This window comes from Pelobates fuscus, chromosome 13 (genome assembly GCF_036172605.1).
Source record: "Pelobates fuscus isolate aPelFus1 chromosome 13, aPelFus1.pri, whole genome shotgun sequence".
Taxonomy (NCBI): domain Eukaryota; kingdom Metazoa; phylum Chordata; class Amphibia; order Anura; family Pelobatidae; genus Pelobates; species Pelobates fuscus.
This window is the reverse complement of record NC_086329.1, coordinates 90,531,754-90,552,545: the sequence shown is the minus strand read 5'-3', so window position 1 is coordinate 90,552,545 and position 20,792 is coordinate 90,531,754. Positions and strand designations below refer to the sequence as shown.

The following is a 20,792-nucleotide window of genomic DNA, read 5'->3' as shown; positions in this document are numbered from 1 at the left end:
GGTTAAAACCTCTTCGGTCACTTAACAGAATTCAGCTCCGATGTCCCTTGACGCTGGGTCAGGCTCCTCCCACGCTTGTAATGTGCATGCATGGCAATGGTTTCCTATAGGGATTCCAGTGACGCTGGAAGTCCTCATGCATAGCGTGAGGACGTCCAGCGTCAGTTAGGTGACCAAAAGTCGTCTAAGCACCCGGAAGTCCATCCGATAGACAGCCACTAGAGGAGGTGTTAACCCTGCAAGGTAATTATTGCAATTTCTCAGAAACTGCAATAATTACCACTGTAGGGTTAAGAGACATGGGACATTGCATCCAGACTACTTCAATGAGCTGAAGTGTTCTGGGTGCCTACAGTGACATTTTAAAGATTTTCTCCAGCTTGGCTATTTGATCCTAAAATTTCAGTTTCACTCCATTTTTATTGCAATTGAAATTTTATTCTGTAGAAGTTCTACAATACACAATAAGAACATAAACAAAGAGATTTTAAGTCCCACAGAAATGAAAATATGAACCAGAAGGAACAAATTTAAGGAAGACTCACGGGGTGCCCCAATAACAGTGAATAGGAACTAATTAAACATTATTTCAATCTTGTAAGCAATAAACAGGATGAGAGTAAAAGGAAGACAAAAAAGGGAGAGGGAAAGAAAGATGAGAAAAATTAATGTGGGAAAGAGATGCCACAGGGGAAACGGGGAGGATTAGGGACCCCACATCTCAAGGTTCCAGATTGTACAGAGCTGGGATGAGGTTCCTTGTAGGTTAGCTATCATTTGATGTATTCTCAATATAGTGTGAACTCTCCGCAAATCAATTCTAAATCTTCTCTGCCCAGCTGCCAAGTGTACAGAATGTATCTTGGCTATGGATTTAGAGGTGGAGTTTGACTTTGGTTTGCATACCATATATGTTTGTCTGTTCTGTCCTTTAAACTGAGTTTTCAAAGTTATTATATGTACTTTCCTCTTTATTGCCCACTGGAAATGAAAGCTGCAAATAGATTTATCAGGAGTACTAGGAAATTCCTAATTAGTCTTGTTGGCGGAGGAGGGCCCAGCATGCCACAATCTATAGAGTTCTCTGCAGCATCTTGAAAGGAACGGCAGGCTCTCTGGAGTGGGAAATGCCACATTTCAGTGAGGGGGTTTAAATCAGAGTCTTTCTCTTGCAGCCCTGTACCTAAAGTTGATTTGAAACTCCAGTCACTTTTAACCAGTCACAAATAGAGAATGAGAGTGGTTGCAATGTAAAAGCAATTTCAGTGCGATAGGATTCCTTGGGCCTGAAAGGCATCCCAAATCTGCTAGGTGTTTTCTTCCTTGGTTACACATGATCTTCAATGCAAAAATTCAAAAAAGTGAGTGTATGACTGCAAATGAATACATAAAGCATGTATAGGCATAAGCGTTTGATGCTTAACCAAAAATTACAATTTGAAAGACATTGTGATTTAATTGCTGAAATCATCTAGGAAACTTGTGAATTTAGTGCACAACAGACCCTGGAACTCGATGGATATTATCAAGCAGAGATTGTAGCCGTATTATTCCAGTGATGCAGATGTTAAATAACAGATGAAATTCGTATCTTGTAATACCTTTTTTATTGGCCTAACAGAATTTAAGAATGACAAGCTTTGTCTTTTGGTGAAGACTGACAGAAAGGCCACAACAACAAGGTTACGCAGCAGAAGACCCCATGGGTTACATCAGTGATGGCGAACCTATGGCACGCGTGCCACAGGTGGCACGCCGAGCCCTCTCTGTGGGCACGCGGCCACAGGTCCGCCATCACTGCAGAATAGGCGCCTGCCTGCCCGAAACGGCAGGCGCCTATTCTGCTTCCGGGTCGGGAGGCAGGGGGAGGGATCTGTGTAGCAGCTCCCCCGGTCCTCCCGCGCGATGCTGTGTGGAGCGTTGCCGAGCGTTACCATGGCAACGCTCCACACAGCATCGCGCGGGAGGACAGGGGGAGCTCATGGCAACGCTCCACACAGCATCGCGCGGGAGGACAGGGGGAGCTGCTACACAGATCCCTCCCCCTGCAGTACTTACCACCACCGGACCACCAGGGATGGCTGTGCCCCCCCCCCACACTTCATTGGAGGTAAAAAGGAGGGGGTGGGATACTAACACACCACCCCTACCCCCCCCAGAAGTACCCTTACTCCCCCAGCACCACCCCTACCCACCACAGCACCCTACCCACCACAGCACCACCCCTACCCCCCCAGAAGTACCCTTACCCCCCTGCAGCACCACCCCTACCCACCACAGCACCCTACCCACCACAGCACCACCCCTACCCCCCACAGCACCACCCTACCCCCCCCAGCAGCACCCTACCCCCCAGCACCACCCCTACCCACCACAGCACCCTACCCACCACAGCACCACCCCTACCCCCCAGCAGCACCACCCCCCCCCCAGCAGCACCCTACCCCCCCAGCAGCACCCTACCCCCCCAGCAGCACCCCTACCCACCACAGCCTCACCCCTACCCCCCACAACACCACCCCTACCCACCACAGCACCCTACCCACCCCCCAGCAGCACCCTACCCCCCCAGCACCCTACCCACCACAGCACCACCCTTACCCCCCCCAGCACCCCCCCAGCCCCCCAGCACCCCCCACCCCCCCAGCACCACCCTACCCCCCAGCACCACCCCACCCCCCAGCAGCACCGTACCCCCCCAGCACCACCCCACCCCCCCAGCAGCACCCTACCCCCCCAGCACCACCCCACACCCCCAGCACCACCCCACCCCCCCAGCACCACCCCTACCCACCACAGCACCACCCCTACCCACCACAGCAACACCCCACCCCACCCCCCAGCAGCACCCCTACCCACCACAGCACCTCCCCACCCCCCCAGCAGCACCCCTACCCCCCCAGAAGTACCCCTACCCCCCAGAAGTACCCCTACCCCCCAGCAGTACCCCTACTCCTCCACAACATTACCCCTACTCCCCCACACACAGTACCCCTACTCCCCCACACACAGTACCCCTACTCCCCCACACACAGTACCCCTACCCCCCCACACAGTACCCCTTACCCCCCACAGCACAGCACCCCTCTCACACACATACAGCACCCCTCTCACACACATACAGCACCCCCCACACACACACACACACACACAGCACCCCCCCCCCCACACACACAGCACCCCCCCCCCCCCACACACACACAGCACCCCCCCAAACACACACACAGCACCCCCAAACACACACACAGCACCCCCCCAAACACACACACAGCACCCCCCCAAACACACACACAGCACCCCCCCAAACACACACACAGCACCCCCCCAAACACACAGCACTCCCCCCACACACACCCAGCACTCCCCCCACACACACCCAGCACTCCCCCCACACACACCCAGCACTCCCCCCACACACACCCAGCACTCCCCCCACACACACCCAGCACTCCCCCCACACACACCCAGCACTCCCCCCACACACACCCAGCACTCCCCCCACACACACCCAGCACTCCCCCACACACACCCAGCACTCCCCCCCCACACACAGCACCCCCCCCACACACAGCACCCCCCCACACACACACAGCACCCCCCCACACACACACAGCACCCCCCACACACACACAGCACCCCTCATACACACACACAGCACCCCTCATTTACACATACAACACGCACCCTCCCCCACACACACGCACCCCCCCCCCCCCCCACACACACACGCAATTGCCGTGTTGGCACTTTAAGGAAAAAAAAGTTGGCATGTATTGCGGTTTCGGCACTCGGGCTCAAAAAGGTTCGCCATCACTGGGTTACATCGTTGTCTAGGTTAAAAAAAGACTAAAGTCTATCAAGCTCAATAGTTGTCAGGATTACTAATTGATCCAGCACGCAGAGTTGTGTCACACCTAGGACTAAGGATAACGTCTAACCGGACCTTAGAATGGCTGGACTTAACTTATCCAAGATAGACAGAATACTTGCCGAGGTCAGGGATACAGAATCAGACACAACGATGAGGGAAAGCCAAAAGTCAATGATGCCAGAAATCAGGGAAGTCAGAACAAAGCCAAAGTCAAATACCAAAAAATCAAGATCAGGAACGCAGTCTCGGATTACCATCATGCAGAAATCACGACAGGGCAATGAGAGAATGTAAAAATACGTGGGCGGTCATGGGGCTATAAAGTGGCATAGATTCGCAGCGGCCGGCGTCCCTAGACATGCTGGGTTTATCAGGTATCCGGGCGCACGGCTGTAGATGGGCAAAACTATTCCTGTTAGGACGGTAAAGACCATCAAACACATTACTATATGCGGATGAATGCAATAGTGAATCCCATTCTTTTATTCAGTTGATCAAAAGAAAAGGCAAAAAATAAAAACAAATACCCAATTGTACTCATTTCCAAATATGCCACAAAAAGGTAAAACCTTTTCTTCTTGACTCCATAATGGAAATCAGTTTTCTCCTTGGACCAACAACCTGTTTACATACATATCAATTGTTTCCTTGACTATTCTGTTTATGAAAAAACAAAACACCCAAGCCTTTATTAAATGTATCTATAGACTCTGATAACACAACCAGAGAATTCCACATCTTTATTGTTCTTACTGTAAAGAACCCTTTCCTCTGCTGTATGTGAAAACGCCGTTCTTCTAGTCTCAAGGTGACCTTAGTTGTTGTATATTTCTGCTAATGAACAGGTTAGCACATAGCGATTTATATGTACTGACCCTGTATGTATTTGTTTAGTGCTATCATAATCCCTCTGAAGTTCCTTTTTTTCTAAAGAAAACAAATCCAGTTTTTCTAGCCTTTCCTTATAACTAGTGATGTCCCGAACTGTTCGCTGGCGACCCTGGCCTGTACCTCACAGTCAGCAGACACATTCCAGCCATTCAGCAGCAGACCCTCCCAGACCCTCCCACCTCCTGGACAGCATCCATTTTACATTCATTGTGAAGCTGCATTCTTAGTGAGAGTAGGGACAGTGTAGCTGCTGCTGATTTGATAGGGAAATCGATAGCTAGGCTAGTGTATTCAGTGTCCACTACAGTCCTGAAGGACTCATCTGATCTCTGCTGTAAGGACAGCACCCCAAAAAGCCCTTTTTAGGGCTAGAACATCAGTCTGCTTTTTTTTTTTTTCTGTGTAATGTAATTACAGTTGCCTGCTGTAATTAACATTAACAGGGATATGTCTCAGTCAGGCAGCATTACACACGTACGGTGTGATGATGATGATGTTGTACCCACTGCTGCTTCCTTTGCTGAGTTGTCAGATACAAGTGAAGTGGTTGATGATGACGATGCGTCCGTGGATGTCACGTGGGTGCCCGCTAGAAGAGAAGAAAAACAGGGGGAAAGTTCAGATTGGGAGACAGAGAGGAGGAGGAGGCGACGAGTTGGAAGCAGGGGGAGGTCGTCGCAAGGAGCTAGTGGCACAGTCAGACAGCATGCATCGGCACCCAGGGTCAGCCAGACAGCACGCCAATCAACGCATGCTGTTGCCACCACCAGAATGCCGTCATTGCAGAGCTCAGCAGTGTGGCATTTTTTTTGTGTGTCTGCCTCTGACAACAGCGATGCCATTTGCAACCTGTGCCAAAAGAAACTGAGTCGTGGGAAGTCCAACACCCACCTAGGTACAACTGCTTTGCGAAGGCACATGATCGCACATCACAAACGCATATGGGATCAACACATGAGTACAAGCAGCACACAAACTCAAAGCCGCCATCCTCCTCCTGGTCCAGCATCTTCAGCCACGTTAACCACTGCTGTCCTCCTTGCCCCCTCTCAACCATCCGCCCCTCCGTCTCTCGCCTTGAGCAGTTCCTGCTCATCTCCCCACAGTCAGGTGTCTGTCAAGGACATGTTTGAGCGTAAAAAGCCAATGTCACAAAGTCACCCCCTTGCCCGGCATCTGACAGCTGGCTTGACTGAACTCTTAGCCCGCCAGCTTTTACCATACAAGCTGGAGGAGTCTGAGGCGTTCAAAAAATTTGTAGCTATTGGGACACCGCAGTGGAAGGTACCCGGCCGAAATTTCTTTGCACAAAAGGCAATCCCCAACCTGTACTCGATTGTGCCAAAGGAAGTAATGGCATGTCTGGCACACAGTGTTGGGGCAAGGGTCCATCTGACCACTGATACCTGGTCTGCAAAGCATGGTCAGGGCAGGTATATCACCTACACTGCGCATTGGGTAAACCTGCTGACGGCTGCCAAGCATGGAATGCGTGGCTCTGTAGAGGAGTTGGTGACACCGCCACGACTTGCAGGCAGGCCTGCTGCCACCTCCTCTACTCCTCCTACTCCATCCTCTTCCATAACCTCCTCGGCTGAGTCCTCTTCTGCTGCTGCGTCTTGCTCCACATCAACGGCACCCCCCCAGCTCCCCAGGTACTGTTCCACATCCCAGATACGGCAGTGTCACGCCATCTTGGGATTGACTTGCCTGAAAGCAGAGAGTCACACCGGACCAGCACTCCACCGGGCTGACTCCGCACCAACTGGAGATCGGCAAAGTGGTTTGTGACAACGGAAGAAATTTGTTGGCGGCATTGCATTTGGGCAAGTTGACACATGTGCCGTGCATGGCACATATGTGTAATCTGATCGTACACTGCTTTGTGCATAAGTACCCAGGCTTACAGGACGTCCTTAAGCAGGCCAGGAAGGTGTGTGGCCATTTCAGGCATTCCTACACGGCCATGGCGCACTTTTCCGATATCCAGCGGCGAAACAACATGCCAGTGAGGCGCTTAATTTGCGACAGCCCGACACGTTGGAATTCAACACGCCTAATGTTCGACCGCCTGCTACAACAAGAAAAAGCCGTTAACGAGTATTTGTATGACCGGGGTGCTAGGACAGCCTCTGCGGAGCTGGGAATTTTTTTGCCACGTTACTGGACGCTCATGCGCAATGCCTGTAGGCTCATGCGTCCTTTTGAGGAGGTGACAAACCTAGTCAGTCGCACCGAAGGCACCATCAGCGACATCATACCATTTGTTTACTTCCTGGAGCGTGCCCTGCGAAGAGTGCTGGATCAGGCCGTAGATGAGCGTGAAGAGGAAGAGTTGTGGTCACCATCACCACCAGAAACAGCCTTATCAGCATCGCTTGCTGGACCTGCGGCAACGCTGGAAGAGGATTGTGAGGAAGAGGAGTCAGAGGAGGAATGTGGCTTTGAGGAGGAGGAGGAAGACCAACCACAACAGGCATCCCAGGGTGATCATTGTCACCTATCTGGTACCCGTGTTGTACGTGGCTGGGGGGAAGAACATACCTTCGGAGAGATCACTGAGGACGAGGAACAGGAAATAAGTAGCTCGGCATCCAACCTTGTGCAAATGGGGTCTTTCATGCTGTCGTGCCTGTTGAGGGACCCTCGTATAAAAAGGCTGAAGGAGAACGACCTGTACTGGGTGTCCACGCTACTAGACCCCCGGTATAAGCAGAAAGTGCCTGAAATGTTACCGAATTACGGCAAGTCGGAAAGGATGCAGCAGTTCCAAAATCAATTAAAAAGTATGCTTTACACAGCGTATAAGGGTGATGTCACAGCACAACGGGAATCTAACAGGGGAAGAGGTGAAAATAATCCTCCTCCCACGACCACGCCGGCAAGGACAGGATGCTTTACAGACGTGTTGTTGATGGAGGACATGCGGAGCTTTTTAAGTCCTACGCATCGCCACAGCCCTTCGGGGTCCACCCTCAGAGAACGACTCGACCGACAGGTAGCAGACTACCTCGCCAATTTGCGATAGAACTTCTGGCCTGCCCCGCTTCAAGTGTCCTGTCAGAAAGGACCTTCAGTGCAGCAGGAGGTATTGTCACTGAGAAGAGAAGTCGCCAAGGTCAAAAAAGTCTAGATTACTTTATTAAGATGAATGAGGGATGGATCCCGAAGGGACTGACAGTGGGCGATACATTAGACTAAAAAAGGCCTGATGAGGGGGACTACTTAACACACCACTCCTATCTGGTGGCACATTAGATTGCATGCGCAGTGCCCCAAATTTGAAGTAGGAGGACCGATCAAGCATGTTTTTCCATCTCCCGCTTCCAAAAATTGATGCCTTATATACACGTCCCCTGATAGGGGACGTAACAGGGATTAAACTGATAAGAATAGTACAACTTAACACACCACTCCTATCTGGTGGCACATTAGATTGCATGCACAGTGTCCCAAATTTGAAGTAGGAGGACCGACCAAGCATCTTTTTCCAGACTGGATAGAGGCTATAGACGCTCCTCTAACATGGGCTGTTCGCCCATGCATCACAGGATGGGGTGGGGAGGAGGAGACAGTCGGGTGCTGGGAAAGGTGCAAAAGAGACAAATAGGGGAAAAAGGAAAAAGAGACAGACAAAGGCTTGAGGGGTGAGACAAGAGGGCTGGGGGAGAAAGAGACAAGGGGCTGAGGGGAGAAAGACACAGAGGGGCTGGAAGGGGAGAAAGAGACACAGAAAAGGGGCTAGGGGGAAGAGGCATACATGGGAGGGGAGAAAGAGACACATTAAACAACTGGTCCTGTTACTTTGTGGGGGGATTTTCAACTGGAGCTAAACTCAAGTAGCAGTAATTGCCCAGAGCACCTGCCTTGCAAAGATCTCTGAAAAGCTGTTTTTAGATTTGACTCCAATAGAAAAAAAAAATATATTAAATGCATGAATGTTCTCATCGGGGATATATCTACTAAACAGATATATTATTAATATATATAATTATTATTATTGGCATTTATATAGCGCCAACAGATTCCATAGCGCTTTACAGTATTATAAAAGGGAGAGATTTAACAATAAATAGGACAATTACAAATAAACTTACAGGAACAATAGGTTGAAGAGGACCCTGTTCAAACAAGCTTACAGTCTTTAGGAGGTGGGGGGCATATATATATATATTTATTTTTCTTTGGCAATAGAGTGTCCCTTTAACACTAAGTTCCATAAATTTGTGTAACACAACAAAACACAAAGTGAAACTCCGGAGCCTGATTAAGCCATTATCTAAGAAATATTAAATAAATAAAAATTGTGATTAAGAGACAAATGGTCCCAGAGCTCCAGCTCCAATCCTCTGAGATGAGAGCATCTGGCCAGAGATTTGTGAATCACAAAAGTCATGCCAACAGGGGAAGTCTGCCAGGACTGCGGTACATTGTAAATGGTGCATTGGGTTGTGTGAGCCGGGCCTAGCTCTCGTCTGTCATACTGTCAGATATATTTTAATTCCGATATTAGTCGTACACCAGCAGGACTGGAAAATCCTGCTGGTGTACGACTGCCCATACCTGCAGTGCTGACCTTTTAATTCCCTGTGTATACCACATGTCGTCCCCAGCTTGACTTCTTAAATCCCTTCTCTCCTACCATCACTGCCCAAGTCATTCATTTACTTTTTACTCCTTACTCTCTTTATAACAAGGGTTCGTTCTCCTATTCTGGGCCACACATTTAAATCCCACACTTTGGCGGCCACGCAGTGCAATTCCTCTGTCAGGGGTCACGCAGTGCAATCCCTCTACCTGGGGCCACGCAGTGCAATCCCTCTACCTGGGCCCACGCAGTGCAATCCCTCTACCTGGGGTCACACAGTGCAATCCCTCTACCTGGGGCCACGCAGTGCAATCCCTCTACCTGGGGTCACGCAGTGCAATCCCTCTACCTGGGGTCACGCAGTGCAATCCCTCTACCTGGGGTCACGCAGTGCAATCCCTCTACCTGGGGCCACGCAGTGCAATCCCTCTACCTGGGGCCACGCAGTGCAATCCCTCTACCTGGGGCCACGCAGTGCAATCCCTCTACCTGGAGCCACGCAGTGCAATCCCTCTACCTAGGGTCACGCAGTGCAATCCCTCTACCTGGGGCCACGCAGTGCAATCCCTCTACCTGGGGCCACGCAGTGCAATCCCTCTACCTGGGGCCACGCAGTGCAATCCCTCTACCTGGGATCACGCAGTGAAATCCCTCTACCTGGGGCCACGCAGTGCCCCAGGACTATGACACAGTACACACTTTACTTACATTGGCTCTCAGGTCCAGGACACTCCCACCAAAACAGAATAATCCATCTCCTGTGCCTGAGAGATAATTGAGTCAGGAACTGTATTAAACTCAAATTATCTCCAGGCAGAGAAAACATACATTTTAACCATACCCGAAAGTACCCCAAAACACATGGAAATAAATCATGTGTTCTAAGAACTCTGGGCACACAATGCATTCACTCACACAATAACCACTAACTGTTCCTTTTGCAGTTGCTGTAGAACACATTTCTCACATACAAGCCTTGAAATTCATTATTCTTCACCTTGGCCACAAAATGTATTTTCTTTAATTCTTTCACAGTGGTGACTATTTTTCATTCCTTCACATTCAGGCCACACTGTACATGTCTTCATTGTCAAGTTAAACTCATATTTCTTCCTCTACCTGGGGTCACGCAGTGCAATCCCTCTACCTGGGGCCACGCAGTGCAATCCCTCTACCTGGGGTCACACAGTGCAATCCCTCTACCTGGGGTCACACAGTGCAATCCCTCTACCTGGGGTCACGCAGTGAAATCCCTCTACCTGGGGCCACGCAGTGCAATCCCTCTACCTGGGGTCACACAGTGCAATTCCTCTGTCAGGGGTCACGCAGTGCAATCCCTCTACCTGGGGCCACGCAGTGCAATCCCTCTACATGGGGCCACGCAGTGCAATTCCTCTATCTGGGGCCACGCAGTGCAATCCCTCTGTCAGTGACCACGCAGTGCAATCCCTCTACCTGGGGTCACGCAGTGCAATCCCTCTACCTGGGGCCACGCAGTGCAATCCCTCTACCTGGGCCCACGCAGTGCAATCCCTCTACCTGGGGTCACACAGTGCAATCCCTCTACCTGGGGCCACGCAGTGCAATCCCTCTACCTGGGGTCACGCAGTGCAATCCCTCTACCTGGGGTCACGCAGTGCAATCCCTCTACCTGGGGTCACGCAGTGCAATCCCTCTACCTGGGGTCACGCAGTGCAATCCCTCTACCTGGGGCCACGCAGTGCAATCCCTCTACCTGGGGCCACGCAGTGCAATCCCTCTACCTGGGGCCACGCAGTGCAATCCCTCTACCCGGGTCCACGCAGTGCAATCCCTCTACCCGGGGCCACGCAGTGCAATCCCTCTACCTGGGATCACGCAGTGAAATCCCTCTACCTGGGGTCACACAGTGCAATCCCTCTACCTGGGGTCACGCAGTGCAATCCCTCTACCTGGGGTCACGCAGTGCAATCCCTCTACCTGGGGCCACGCAGTGCAATTCCTCTGTCAGGGGTCACGCAGTGCAATTCCTCTGTCAGGGGTCACGCAGTGCAATCCCTCTACCTGGGGCCACGCAGTGCAATCCCTCTACATGGGGCCACGCAGTGCAATCCCTCTACATGGGGCCACGCAGTGCAATCCCTCTACCTGGGGCCACGCAGTGCAATCCCTCTACCTGGGGCCACGCAGTGCAATCCCTCTACCTGGGGCCACGCAGTGCAATCCCTCTATCTGGGGCCACGCAGTGCAATCCCTCTATCTGGGGCCACGCAGTGCAATCCCTCTACCTGGGGCCACGCAGTGCAATCCCTCTATCTGGGGCCACGCAGTACAATCCCTCTATCTGGGGCCACGCAGTGCAATCCCTCTACATGGGGCCACGCAGTGCAATCCCTCTACCTGGGGCCACGCAGTGCAATCCCTCTACCTGGGGCCACGCAGTGCAATCCCTCTATCTGGGGCCACGCAGTGCAATCCCTCTATCTGGGGCCACGCAGTGCAATCCCTCTACCTGGGGCCACGCAGTGCAATCCCTCTATCTGGGGCCACGCAGTACAATCCCTCTGTCAGTGACCACGCAGTGCAATCCCTCTACCTGGGGTCACGCAGTGCAATCCCTCTACCTGGGGTCACGCAGTGCAATCCCTCTACCTGGGGCCACGCAGTGCAATCCCTCTATCTGGGGCAACGCAGTGCAATCCCTCTATCTGGGGCAACGCAGTGCAATCCCTCTATCTGGGGCCACGCAGTGCAATCCCTCTATCTGGGGCCACGCAGTGCAATCCCTCTATCTGGGGCCACGCAGTACAATCCCTCTATCTGGGGCCACGCAGTGCAATCCCTCTGTCAGTGACCACGCAGTGCAATCCCTCTGTCAGGGACCACGCAGTGCAATCCCTCTGTCAGGGACCACGCAGTGCAATCCCACTGTCAGGGACCACGCAGTGCAATCTCCCTATCTGGGGTCACGCAGTGCAATCCCACTGTCAGGGGCCATGCAGTGCAATCTCTCTATCTGGGGTCACGCAGTAAATCTCTCTACCTGGGGCCACGCAGTGCAATCCCTCTACATGGGGCCACGCAGTGCAATTCCTCTATCTGGGGCCACGCAGTGCAATCCCTCTACCTGGGATCACGCAGTGAAATCCCTCTACCTGGGGTCACACAGTGCAATCCCTCTACCTGGGGTCACGCAGTGCAATCCCTCTACCTGGGGTCACGCAGTGCAATCCCTCTACCTGGGGCCACGCAGTGCAATCCCTCTACCTGGGGTCACACAGTGCAATTCCTCTGTCAGGGGTCACGCAGTGCAATCCCTCTACCTGGGGCCACGCAGTGCAATCCCTCTACATGGGGCCACGCAGTGCAATCCCTCTACATGGGGCCACGCAGTGCAATCCCTCTACCTGGGGCCACGCAGTGCAATCCCTCTACCTGGGGCCACGCAGTGCAATCCCTCTATCTGGGGCCACGCAGTGCAATCCCTCTATCTGGGGCCACGCAGTGCAATCCCTCTACCTGGGGCCACGCAGTGCAATCCCTCTATCTGGGGCCACGCAGTACAATCCCTCTATCTGGGGCCACGCAGTGCAATCCCTCTATCTGGGGCCACGCAGTACAATCCCTCTACCTGGGGCCATGCAGTGCAATCCCTCTATCTGGGGCAACGCAGTGCAATCCCTCTATCTGGGGCAACGCAGTGCAATCCCTCTATATGGGGCCACGCAGTGCAATCCCTCTATCTGGGGCCACGCAGTACAATCCCTCTATCTGGGGCCACGCAGTGCAATCCCTCTGTCAGTGACCACGCAGTGCAATCCCTCTGTCAGGGACCACGCAGTGCAATCCCTCTATCTGGGGCCACGCAGTACAATCCCTCTATCTGGGGCCACGCAGTGCAATCCCTCTATCTGGGGCCACGCAGTACAATCCCTCTACCTGGGGCCATGCAGTGCAATCCCTCTATCTGGGGCAACGCAGTGCAATCCCTCTATCTGGGGCAACGCAGTGCAATCCCTCTATCTGGGGCCACGCAGTGCAATCCCTCTATCTGGGGCCACGCAGTACAATCCCTCTATCTGGGGCCACGCAGTGCAATCCCTCTGTCAGTGACCACGCAGTGCAATCCCTCTGTCAGGGACCACGCAGTGCAATCCCTCTGTCAGGGACCACGCAGTGCAATCCTACTGTCAGGGACCACGCAGTGCAATCTCCCTATCTGGGGTCACGCAGTGCAATCCCACTGTCAGGGGCCATGCAGTGCAATCTCTCTATCTGGGGTCACGCAGTAAATCTCTCTATCTGGGGTCACGCAGTGCAATCCCTCTATCTGGGGTCACGCAGTGCAATCCCTCTATCTGGGGTCACGCAGTGCAATCCCTCTATCTGGGGCAACGCAGTGCAATCCCTCTATCTGGGGCAACGCAGTGCAATCCCTCTATCTGGGGCAACGCAGTGCAATCCCTCTATTGTGGGCCACGCAGTGCAATCCCTCTATCTGGGTCCACGCCGTGCAATCCCTCTATCTGGGGTCACGCAGTGCAATCCCTCTATCTGGGGCAACGCAGTGCAATCCCTCTATCTGGGGCAACGCAGTGCAATTCCTCTATTGTGGGCCACGCAGTGCAATCCCTCTATCTGGGGTCACGCAGTGCAATCCCTCTATCTGGGGTCACGCAGTGCAATCTCTCTATCTGGAGCCACGCAGTGCAATCCATCTGTAAGGGGCCACGCAGTGCAATCCCTCTGTAAGGGGCCACGCAGTGCAATCCCTCTGTCAAGGGCCACATAGTGCAATCCCTTGATCTGGGGTTACGCAGGGCAATCCCTCTATTTGTGATGGACCACCTGGCACCCGGACTGGTTGCCTCCGCCATTCGCTGCTTCATAGTAATTTTGAGCACCATAAGCAACGCACTGGAACACCATAACCACCGTACACCCCACAGCCAGCATTACAGCTTGGTTGGGGTCTTGCTGTCCTCCACCAACCCGGGACCCAAGACCAGGATTCAGCTTTCAGTGGGTAGACCTCTCCTAGTCCAGAGAGTAAAGCAGGATGCTCTTACAAGAGCAAGTGTCGCAATCCAAGGGAGTATAGTGATTATAGCAATCCCCAGAGTGAATATAGCTGTCCCCTCCACACATGAGACGAGGCTCTATGTTGAGGGTGAAGAGGAACTTGTTTAATGGGAGCCACATGCATCCTTATATGCAAGTCCCCATGAAAGGGGTTTACTATAATATATTCCCGACTGGACCTGAGAGGGGACTATGACACAGTACACACTTTACTTACATTGGCTCTCAGGTCCAGGACACTCCCACCAAAACAGAATAATCCATCTCCTGTGCCTGAGAGATAATTGAGTCAGGAACTGTATTAAACTCAAATTATCTCCAGGCAGAGAAAACATACATTTTAACCATACCCGAAAGTACCCCAAAACACATGGAAATAAATCATGTGTTCTAAGAACTCTGGGCACACAATGCATTCACTCACACAATAACCACTAACTGTTCCTTTTGCAGTTGCTGTAGAACACATTTCTCACATACAAGCCTTGAAATTCATTATTCTTCACCTTGGCCACAAAATGTATTTTCTTTAATTCTTTCACAGTGGTGACTATTTTTCATTCCTTCACATTCAGGCCACACTGTACATGTCTTCATTGTCAAGTTAAACTCATATTTCTTATGGCACTACTGCTGACCTTATAAAGACTTTATGTGTCTTCTGAAAACCACAAATAAAACTACAAATAATGTAGAAACATTATTCTCACACTTTTTAAATGTTTCCATTCTAATCTCTGAGTTTACTTTTAAATCCAACCTGTCACCAGATTTATCACTATACATTTATATATGTATAAAACAAGATATTTGAGGATATTTTACCGAATCCTGTACCATTGTAAATCTAAACTGTACCCGATTTCCTTATGCAGTATCCCACCACAGTGTGCCATGTGACGATAGGCCACTGTTAGTTTCTCAAAATGCGTTTACCAGTCTCCAGACAATAGGAAGTGAATATGCGAAATCCCCCCAAACCTATGCAAAACATAAACACGTAATTCTGCTAAAGACAAGAGATTTGACATATATATATATATATATATATATACTTCCTCTTTTTTTTGTTCTGAATATATTTTTGGGCTATTATTTTCTTTTCTTTACTCATTGAGGGTTTATAGCATACATACGGTTAAGCAGTCATTAATCAGAAAGGTGAATTATATCGCTGCCCTTGGATGTACGAGCCCTTTTGTCAGACTGCAGACAGCTATGTCACCATTTTCATGGACGGCATGTTGTTGGTACTGGTGGTAAACATATGCCATACAAGTACTTATACAGACACGTGGAGCATTGCCCGCTACCATGATATTCTAAGTGTAGGCTGGGGTTATTTGCACACTGTTACAATTATAAGCCAAGACATAAGCTCTTATTTAATCTGTATATTTGTGTCACTGTTGTGTCCTGTTTCTCGTGTTGATTTTTCTACAAAAACTTTTTTTAAATTTTTTTTACAGCTCTTTGTCATAGACAATGGTGCAGATGACTGGAGGATTGCGATGACCTATGAGAGGATATTCTACATCAGCCTGGAGCTGCTGATCTGTGCCATTCACCCTATCCCCGGAGAATACAAATTCTTCTGGAACGCTCGACTGGCGTTCTCTTACACACCGTCCCAGGCTGAGGCAGATGTAGACATTATTCTTTCTATACCAATGTTCCTGAGGCTTTATTTGATAGCCCGGGTCATGCTTTTGCACAGCAAGCTCTTCACGGACGCCTCATCCCGCAGCATAGGGGCGCTCAACAAAATCAATTTCAACACCCGCTTTGTGATGAAGACTTTGATGACCATCTGCCCGGGAACGGTTCTTCTGGTCTTCAGCATTTCCCTGTGGATTATTGCTGCCTGGACTGTACGGGTGTGTGAGAGGTGAGGAGACAGTTGGAAGAGGTGAGGAGACAGTTAGTGACATGACTGGAGACAAAGAGCATGTGCAAAGAGTAACAACCTAAACTTTGTCCATACTTTGTTAAAAAGTCAACAATCGATTTAATAAAAAAAAAAGTGTAAAAAATAAAATAAAGGGTTGCACTTTAATGTTATTAATAAAAATGGGCTATATATAACTCCCAGCTTTGACTGAGCCAGAGCAATAGTGTACAAAGTCTCTTTAAATAGCCACATTAAAATAAAATTGTAATTTTATACCATCCCATAATGCATGTGGACTTGCAATGTTTTCTGGCCCTATTAGAGCTTTCTTTCGGTACACTCCGTCTATGAACTTATTATTCACTGGAGTGTCTGGGTCAGTAGCAGAACTTAATTCTGGGTATGAGCAGTCTTTAAAACTCCAGTATGCAGGTGAATCGCTTACACTCTCATATCAGGTATATAAAATACACGGAGGTACTGCAAGCAAAGAGTTACCTCCAGAGATGGTGTCTTATGTGCAATACTAAATCTAAATCATGACGCAGTGAAGCACACACAAAGCCCTGCTCTTAGGTAAATGTAACATAGACGTGCGCAGCCTATTGTATTAGGGTGTGCACCCTAATGCACAAACACGCACACCGCGTGTATATGTGTGTTATGTATATACACACACACACACAAATACACTCTTGCACACATACACAGACCCGCACTCAGATATATTAATACAAACAAACATTAAAAAAAGTATTAGAACTGCAGAGTGGGGGTTAAGAGTGTGTTTGTGTGTGTGTTTGTTTGTGTGTGTGTGTGCTGGGCGTGAAGTGTGTTTGTGTGTGTGTGTGTGTGTGCTGGTGTGAAGTGTGTTTGTGTGTGTGCTGGGGTAAAGTGTGTGTGTGTGTGTGCTGGGGTGAAATGTGTGCCTGTGTGCTGGAGTTAAGTGTGTGCGTGTGTGTGTGTGTGTGCCTGTGTGCTGGAGTTAAGTGTGTGTGTGTGTGTGTGTATATGTTTGTGTGTGTGTGTGCTGGGGGTGAAGTGTGTCTGTGTGCTGGGGATTGGCTTACCGTGTGTGTGATGGTGACAGTGATGTGATTAGCAGAGAGTGAGACAAGTCTGGGAAGAGATAAAATTTTAGTCTAAAACAGTATTAGGGACATGAGGTGGCAGACTGGAGAAGGATTGGGTAGATGAGAAGGCAGTTTCTGAGAGGGACTAGGAAGATTAGGTTGCAACCTGGAAAAATATTAGGGAAGATGTGTGTCAGGTTTTGGTGGAATTAGGACGTTTAAATTGCAGCTTGGAGAGGGATTGGGGAGAGTAGGAGATAGTTTGGGGAGATAGTTAGCCAAGCATACATAGCAGACTAGGAAGGAGTTGGGGAGAAAATGTGGCAGACACAGGCACTTACCTTTCTAGCCGCGGCTCAGCACTGCCGAAAAGTGAGCAGTGAAGTTCTGACTCACAGTGCACGTGTGAGCACCGTAGCTTCACTGCGGAGCATTTATATGACAGGATGCCCGGCCGGCACAGGTCTGCCTCCATCTCATGACATCCCTGATTTTTTTAAATTTTAGGTGACCTCACAGCTCGCCCCAGCGGAGGGGCTGATGGGGGGGAAGGCTTTCCCCAAATTGATATTATTATTGATATTATTATATTAAATAATGACAGGGGCGGGAAAATGCTGATATCATTAGGGTGTGCCCAGGCACACCCCGTGCGCACGCCTATGAAATGTTAGTGTTCAGGATTGGCATGTCAAGGCCAGTCAAAGAGGCCTACCAACCTAGACGGATTTCTTTAATTAACAGGTAATTCATCAGCGAAGGCACGGTACTGTTAACTGTGACAGATTTGATTCAGTGAATCTTAATTAAGGAAATCCTGTAGGTCTGAAAGGAGCGACAGCCCTTGTGGTTTGATCCTCTCTGCTTCAGGGCCAGTATTTTTGAGATATGAAGCTTATTAACACTGTAGCTGCGTGTCAAATTGTTTCACCGCAATAACGGTCACACTGCTTAGGAGTTTATAGTTCAGTAGATTGGAATCCACCTCTCTTTAAGTTTCGGAAATCCATATGTGCTCCAAACTCACTTGTTGACTTCTGTCTCATTTTGTTAGGTACCATGACCAACAAGATGTGACCAGCAACTTTCTAGGGGCAATGTGGCTCATCTCTATTACGTTCCTCTCCATCGGATACGGTGATATGGTGCCAAACACCTACTGTGGAAAAGGCGTCTGTCTGCTCACTGGCATTATGGTAAGAAAAGCATTGAGTTTTTAGAAGTGGATTCAGTGCGGTAAGGGCCTTTTCATTAGTTTGTATTAGCTGTGCAACACAAAATTATCATGGGACTGACAGTTCGATTCCAAGTGGTACCAAAGAGCCAAGAAAGTCGTGATGCAGCAGAAAGAAATATCTCAGTCACTGGGCACTAAAATGAGCATGTTCTGACTTATTTTGGGGCCATTTACTTTTTATCCTTATAAATTGTAATAGCTTAAAAATATCTATCTTATATAACGGCAGCCTGCATTTCTTTTATTAGATGCTATTGTACGGTTTGGTGGCTTGTTCTCTAGACAGGAGACAAACACCAGAGATTGGATAGTGCCGTCAGCAGCTGAACACTGTACTGTTCAATATGCTGGCATGTCTGCTGCTAAACTCACAATGCTCCATCTCGGAACACGGCCCCTTTGGTATTCGCAGAGCTCACAGCATATAATCAGCCTCCCGTTGATTAAAAATATCTCGTTCTAATTCAGGGATTCTAATTATCTTCTCCCCGGATTCCAGCAGTAATTATTTCGCAAGCTTTTCTTTTGCAATTCATACTCTCCCCATCGCTCTCTTTACAGCCGATTGAGGGCATGGAAATACCCCGTGTCTTTTCTCCTTTTTTTATTGTATAATTAATGTCATATTCTAGCTGAGTCATTTCATGAGAGGGCTTTCCCTTCACTCCAACCTGCTTTTCTCAAGCAGCTCCCCTCTCCCCGATTTAATATTACTGTTAGGACAGTAATGAGTTCTTAGCAGTAGGCCATACAGCTGTGTTTCCAAGGCAACCAAGTAGGCCGCAGCACTGCTAGAATGGTCTATAATCCCGTATCACGAGCAAGGAGGGTTTTTTTATGTCGTGTTTTTTTTATCACGTTGTAAATAGGTATAATCATTGTTTTCTTTCCAGTTTTTCATGAATAGTGCAATTAACTTTGCTAGATGACTGTGATGCTCGCTCAGCTGCTTGCTACTCATAGGGTGACTCTTAAAGTCATACATGCTCTCAATTTTTGCTTTTTCTAATAAAAAAAAAGAGATAATTTTGAACGAGCTATCTGAGCGTTACCGCAGGCATTACGTCAGAGTGTACTATGCATTATAAGGGCACAGATGAGTCAGGAAATTGGATCTCCCATTTGTATGTTTATTTGCCCATCACATATAAACATGAGGTACAAATTACTTTCTGCCATAAATCCTCACAACGTGAGCTTGGTTACTAATTGACGAGACAAGCACTCTCTGTCCATTACGGACTAAAGAGCCACAAGGAGAAGACATTTCCGTTGTTAAGAAAAAGGGTGTAATAAACTCATGGGTCCCTGTTTACATAACACTGATCACATGCAACCTCTGTTTAATGGACTATAAGGCTTATGGAGTCACCTTATTTATATGCTAAGTGTTCTGAGACAAACAGAGACAGACAGAGAAAGAAACAGACAGACAGAGTGATGTAGATACAGAGAGTGGAACAGACATAAACACAGACAGAAAGCACAGAGTGATGCAGACACAGAGAGAGGAACAGACAAACAGACAGGAAGCACAGAGTGATGCAGATACAGAGAGAGGAACAGACATAAACACAGACAGGAAGCACAGAGTGACGCAGATACAGAGAGAGGAACAGATATAAACACAGACAGAAAGCACAGAGTGATGCAGATACAGAGAGAGGAACAGACATAAACACAGACAGAAAGCACAGAGTGATGCAGATACAGAGAGAGGAACAGACATAAACACAGACAGGAAGCACAGAGTGACGCAGATACAGAGAGAGGAACAGACATAAACACAGACAGAAAGCACAGAGTGATGCAGATACAGACACAGAGAGGAACAGATATAAACACAGACAGGAAGCACAGAGCGGTGGGTGGGGGCCCTAAAAAACCAATAGGGGGGGATCTACTGTCCTCCCCCCCTGAGCGGTGGGTGGGGGCCCTAAATAAAGAGAGGGGGGGGGACCTATTGTCCTCCCCCGGCCCCCACCCCTGAGCGGTGGGTGTGGGCCCTAGATAAGAATGGTGGGGGGGACCTACCGTCCTCCCCCCCGGCCCCCACCCCTGAGCGGTGGGTGGGGGCCCTAAAAAGACAATAAGGGGGGGGGACCTACTGTCCTCCCCCCCCTGTCCCCCACCCCTGGGCACTGGGTGGGGGCCCTAAATAAAGAGAGGGGGGGGACCTA

The 20,792-nt window shown here is 49.7% G+C and overlaps 1 protein-coding gene across 1 annotated transcript in view; it reads left to right on the top strand.

Moving 5' to 3' along the window:
* KCNN3 (potassium calcium-activated channel subfamily N member 3) overlaps nt 1-20,792 on the top strand; it is a 160,417-nt gene that overhangs the window by 116,522 nt on the left and 23,103 nt on the right. The window contains exons 3-4 of the mRNA XM_063440114.1: nt 15,881-16,299; nt 18,430-18,571. Coding sequence (XP_063296184.1) covers nt 15,881-16,299; nt 18,430-18,571 — 561 coding nt within the window. The remainder of the gene's footprint in view (nt 1-15,880; nt 16,300-18,429; nt 18,572-20,792) is intronic.